Below are 6,000 nucleotides of genomic sequence, written 5' to 3' on the forward strand. Positions count from 1 at the left end.
AATGTTGTTTAATCATATCATCACATAATTATCGCTTTGTGTTTTCGTTAAGATGGGAAACGTTATGGTGCTCTTCCTGCATCCGATAGTTCTGCGTCCCTCGCATCTGTTGCTCAAGTGTCAGTAGTCAGGTCATCGGATGTTGACGACGTTGTCAGAGCAGCCGAAAATTTGGTTTCACAACTACAGCAACGCGGAAAGACGACGATGTCTACATTGGCGTCTGATGTGACGGAGGTGTCGACCGCAGCTAGTGACCTTATCTTCCACGTCACATCAGGTAGTGAACCGTTACCAACATGTCTGAAGCAGCTGACATCCAAAACAGTGACAGTTCTTCACCATGGCAACAGGAAGCCGGATGTTATTGTGCCACGTGACTTCCAGTTCTGTGACCTGCTGAATAACCTGATGGCTTGTGGACGTAACCTTGACCTTGATGATTTTCTGAACAAGCTTGGACCTGCTCACATTGATGTTGGTAAGACGGAATAGTCCTTAGGTCGTTAGAATTGGTCTTCGTAACACCTGTTTGTCGTTAGAGGCAAGTAACGGAATTGGGCGGTCAGGCTCGCTGACTTGGTTGACACATGTCATTATATCCCAGTTGTGTAGATCGGTGCTCATGCTGTTAGTCAATGTATAGGTCCAGGCTCGATCATTTACAGTCAGCTTTCATTTAGCAGAATCATTGAGTGCAGTCTTTAACAACAAACAAGTAAACAACAACAGAGGGTCTCTCTCTCATGTTATGAATGATCCGGTGTTGTATCCTGAGAATAGTGATACATTCATCCCATCATGCAAAGGAAAAGTATTTAAGCTTAGATATTACACTGCAGACAGGTAATTAGACTAACAACTAGTCTCTGAAATGAACATATTTTACAGATGAAAACAGCTCATGATAGAAAAAATAAGATATAATGAAAATGAACCCTGAGATTTTCTTCAGTTTTAGACTTGCGTGGGCTTTCTTAAGTATATTTGCGTCAGGGTCTTCGGGAAATACAGTAAAGTATTCCTCATCTTCATAAGTGACTCGCACACACATTTTACAATGTTCCTTATGTATGTTTGTCTTCCGTTAAAGGCCTATCTAAAGTCAAAGCCCTCTTGTTGTCCTGTGACTCGGGAGAGGACGACTCACCACTTAGTCAGGCCACAAGGGAACTTGTAAGGCTGTTGAGGGAGAAGCTCGCTATAACAGTCGTATATCCACAGGAGACAGAGCAGCATCTTCAGGAACAGAGAAACATGGGAATTAACACATGGGCCAAGGAAAAACTCGCAGCCTGTAACCTAGTGATTGTTGTCCCGTCCCAAGACGTTGCAGACGTTCATACAGGAGACGCGAGTCTCAACAACAGCGTAAGAATTGTTCGGGGTGCTATTGCCTCTCTGAAACAGAGTTGCCCTGAGAGGAGACCGGAAGTGTGTGTTGTGACGTTTGGGTACTGGAAAGAACATGTTGAAAGTGTATGGATGCATTTCCCAACCTGTCGAACTTTCAGTCTGCTGGAGACTGACTCTGGTGACCCAGTTGATCTAAGACACAATCTGAAGCCGTTCTTCTCATGGCTATGTCCGGACATGGCCTTGGTTGAACTCGCGTGTCGGGATGGACAGGACTTCCTCCTTAACGCTGACCGGATGTGCTGCAAAGTGCATGGGACTCCAACCGTCTTGGAGGACATGATCTGAGAAACAATGGTGGAATTTTATGACTGATTGTGTTGATCCACTGTTAGGAACCAACTCGCGTTTGGTCGGTAGTGGTTTCATTAGGCTGATCGACGATGGAATAGAGACTCTTACAAGGAGTTCTACGAGTAATACAGATCCAGTAGGCATTATGGTATTCATGTATATGGTAAGCTGAGTGGTGGTGTTTGGTCTTGCACACGGATCTCAGGTCAGAAATCACTTGACTTTTAAGCAAGGTTGGTCTGAGTGGTGCTGTTTGGTCTTGCACGCGGATCTCAGGTCAGAAATCAGTTGACTTTTAAGCAGAGTTGGTCTCAGACAGTCTTTGGTTGGGTGACCGTGTTTTTCTGGGATGGGTGATCCTGAGAGTTTCTAGCTCATCTATACTGACACATGTGGTCTCACTCTGTGTTTGTTCAAACCTGTTCGCTCATCAGTGAATGGGTACCCATTTGTGTAAGCAATATGACAGTTAACCTTACAGGCAGGTTCGGTTAACTGGAGTGCTATTGTCTCAGCGCCTTGAGTGTGGATACAGGCGCTTTAGAAGTGTCCATTATTATACACTACAAACAAAACAAAAAGTATGGGAACACCCCAAAACTTGGTAGTCATATACAAATTTAAACGTGGTGAGGTCATTTATACTCTTAGGTAAATGAAACCTTTTGTGTGCTGAATGGGCACTTTAAATGACATATTAGAACATGCAGTGAAGCAACGGAATCAATATTAGCTGAGCTTGAGTGAAATCAAATATGACCAAAATAGGCGAAAAACATGGGTTTTGAAACACATCAGCACCATGTTTGATTCAAACACCCAAGCACAACAGCCCAGTGTATGCGGAAGACAGATGTCCTAAGCAGCTTGTGCCAAAATGGACACTGGCAGTTGTCAATCGGTTCCAAAGGGCTTTCGGCACAACTTGTCGGTCATCGGCCCTTGATGTTTTTTTCTGGGTCTTCCAAAGTCTACCAGTGGCCTGGAACCTGTGCCTCAGTCTATGAATGACAGAGTGAGTCATCTGTAGACGACAAGCTGCCTGGGACGACTGTCTTCTACACGCAGTAGCCTGCTGTGTTTGGTTGTTTGAATCAGACTATGTGCTCATGTGTTTCGGCACCCTTTTTTTTCTCGCTGTTTTGAACAATGTTTCATTTCACTGAAACTCAACGAATATTGATAGAGTTGCTGACATGTCCTAACATGTCGTTACAAGTGTCCATTAATCAACAAAAACTTTCATGTACATTAGATTATAAATGACCTTACCACGTCTACGTTTACACATAACTGTCAAATTTTAGAGTGTTCCCATACTTTTTGTTTACAGTGTAATTGTTATATCATGTGCAATGGAGATAGTAAAAATCATGGATTGTAGTTATATTCACCGGCGTACGGTGAATTATATACATAAGGACCCTATAAGTGGTCTGGAAGAAGTTGCAATATAGTGGAAACCGTCCAATCAGTTTAGTCCGTCAGCCTTGACTGTAGCGCTTGTTGCGATTTAATTCTTCCGAGTATGGTTGTAGATGATTAAAGTCCGATACATGCTGTTTGTGTCCTTTGACCTAGCAAGATCCAACTTTCAAAGACTGTTATGCGAAATGTATCCCTTCATTGTTCATTTCATGACAGGTGAGTGAGTGAGTGAGTGAGTGAGTGAGTGAGTTAGTGGGATATATTAAACGAGACTCCAAACGGGACAAGTCTTTTTAATCATTAGACAAAGGGAACACACGAGGTAATCTCATTTCAAGACCATTGCTCCAAAATGTCTCCCTGGCACAATTGTCAAGTGTCGATGAACTGTTCAAATGTCTTTTATCTACTTTTTTTTATCATATACTCTGTCGAATTCAATCGCTAAAAACATGGTGCCTAAAGTAAGACCTGCTGAACTAAAACAACCTTCCACTTGATCACTAGATGTGGAAAACCTTCCGCCTGATCAGGGGATGTGGAAAACCTTCCACTTGATCACTAGATGTGGAAAACCTTCCGCCTGATCAGGGGATGTGGAAAACCTTCCACTTGATCACTAGATGTGGAAAACCTTCCGCCTGATCAGGGGATGTGGAAAACCTTCCACTTGATCACTAGATGTGGAAAACCTTCCGCCTGATCAGGGGATGTGGAAAACCTTCCACTTGATCACTAGATGTGGAAAACCTTCCGCCTGATCAGGGGATGTGGAAAACCTTCCACTTGATCACTAGATGTGGAAAACCTTCCACTTGATCACTAGATGTGGAAAACCTTCCGCCTGATCAGGGGATGTGGAAAACCTTCCGCCTGATCAGGGGATGTGGAAAACCTTCCGCCTGATCAGGGGATGTGGAAAACCTTCCGCCTGATCAGGGGATGTGGAAAACCTTCCGCCTGATCAGGGGATGTAGAAAACCTTCCGCCTGATCAGGGGATGTAGAAAACCTTCCGCCTGATCAGGGGATGTAGAAAACTTTCCTCCTGATCACCACATGTGGAATACTTTCAACCTGATCATCAGATGTGGAGAACGTTCATCTAGATCACGTTCACTGAATGTATAGTGTAGATAAAAGTCCAATCTAGTAACTTTGTTTGAGTGTATATCAACTGGTGTATAGCCCAGGTTTGCTTATACAGTATTAAGACGCTATACCTTAGGATGATATGCATATACCGGGTAAAATATGATTATACATTCATATTTGTTGGTGGCTACAGATGAAACATCGAATGTTTATTCCGAGATAATGTATTTAATATTGGTATAATTGTTCAGCTTTAACATTAACTTTGCAGTTTCTCAGTCATTAATTTAATCATAATTCTGTTGATGACGTTTGCAGGTTTTTAGTCGGAGTTTTCTTTGAGCTCCTGTCAAATGATTTTTTTTCATGTTATGTTTTATTTTGCCCGGCGGTGTATTTCAATTTGAATTAGTTTGACGTTTGTTTTGTAGACTAGAGTCTCTTGTGTTCCAAGCACTGCATGCTAAGGAACCATTAGTGTATATATTTTGTTTCTATGATCCTTGGGTGATAACACCATGTAATCGCTTAATCAGCCCAACTCATGTCGCATGGTTGTGGTGTTTCTGTGTAGATGGAACAGGCACTTTGGGGTGGGGAGGTGGAATTGGGTATGAGATTGGTCATTGGAAAGGGGAGATAACTGGAGTCTTGATGTGTCGGTTGTGATATTTGGAATCCTGAGAGCATTCGTCACCACTCGCAACACCAAACAACTCAAAAGGAGCAGAGACCTGTGACAGCAGTGATTGGATGAAATAGTTTAAGATGTTTATGTGTTTTAAAAGCACATCCATCCAGTAATTAAAACTGATCAAAACTTTAAGTATTTAGTGCTTCCAGTTTTATCACCATGACTTATGCTTGTGTGTGTACAGATATTTTCAAGTAGGTGACATTTTGTGCGGAATGAGGGGTACGTTGGTGCGTTCCGCTTCCTGTGCTCGGAATATTAGCTGGACAATTTGGACAGAACTTCATATTGCAGTTTAAAGGCCAGACTGTGCCTCTATGTACATGGAGAGGTTGTTGGTAGCCTGGGTAATTTATAAAAATATAGGGTTGCTATAGAAGTCGATGGGAAACATTTTGTGTGATGTAACCCAAGGGAGGGAGGGTTGAGGTTGGGAGTCAGCGTAGTTGAAGGTGTGATTGTTGGTGAAGAAGGCGACTAGCTGTGGTGGTAGGAGAATCGGTGGCAAAGGCGGGGTGGCTAGGTAACGGTGGGAAAACGGAAATCCCTCGGAAATGAGTATTGGTTATTTTTTATGTTCATGTTACGTTTATTCTCATTTGTTAGGTAATTTATCTTCGCTGAAAGTAATCACGTATATCACTACTTTATTGTACATATTTCCTCCATTCATCTTCACACGCACGCACACGCATGCACTCTCTCACAAACACGCTTTTTACTGAAATATTGTATTCCCTCTATAGTATCCTCGCTGGAACATATAATATACAGACACACACGCACACTCAGACACAGACAGGCACACACGCACGCACGCACGCACACACACACATACACATACAAAACATCCCCCATCCCTCCTCAAACGGACCAATCCCATCACACCATAATCGATATTCCGGGAGATGTTCTTTCAGACATATGTTATTACACAAATTTGTTTCATCTGATCTGCCTTTTTCTCGAGGATGTTATTGACGGATCCATTTTACACGGCGTTTGACAAATATTAAGCAGATATGAAGTCTACACTATGTACCCGTTTTGCAATAAAATATCTTTCGAAACATA

The 6,000-nt window shown here is 42.5% G+C and overlaps 1 protein-coding gene across 1 annotated transcript in view; it reads left to right on the forward strand.

Annotated features, from left to right (window-relative positions):
• LOC137297137 (uncharacterized) overlaps positions 1 to 6,000 on the forward strand; it is a 30,963-nt gene extending 24,963 nt beyond the window's left edge. Inside the window, exons 10-11 of the mRNA XM_067829149.1 lie at positions 53 to 481; positions 1,094 to 6,000. Of these exons, the coding sequence (XP_067685250.1) occupies positions 53 to 481; positions 1,094 to 1,704 (1,040 nt within the window). The 3' untranslated portion in view covers positions 1,705 to 6,000. The remainder of the gene's footprint in view (positions 1 to 52; positions 482 to 1,093) is intronic.

This window comes from Haliotis asinina, chromosome 9 (genome assembly GCF_037392515.1).
Source record: "Haliotis asinina isolate JCU_RB_2024 chromosome 9, JCU_Hal_asi_v2, whole genome shotgun sequence".
NCBI classification, from domain to species: domain Eukaryota; kingdom Metazoa; phylum Mollusca; class Gastropoda; order Lepetellida; family Haliotidae; genus Haliotis; species Haliotis asinina.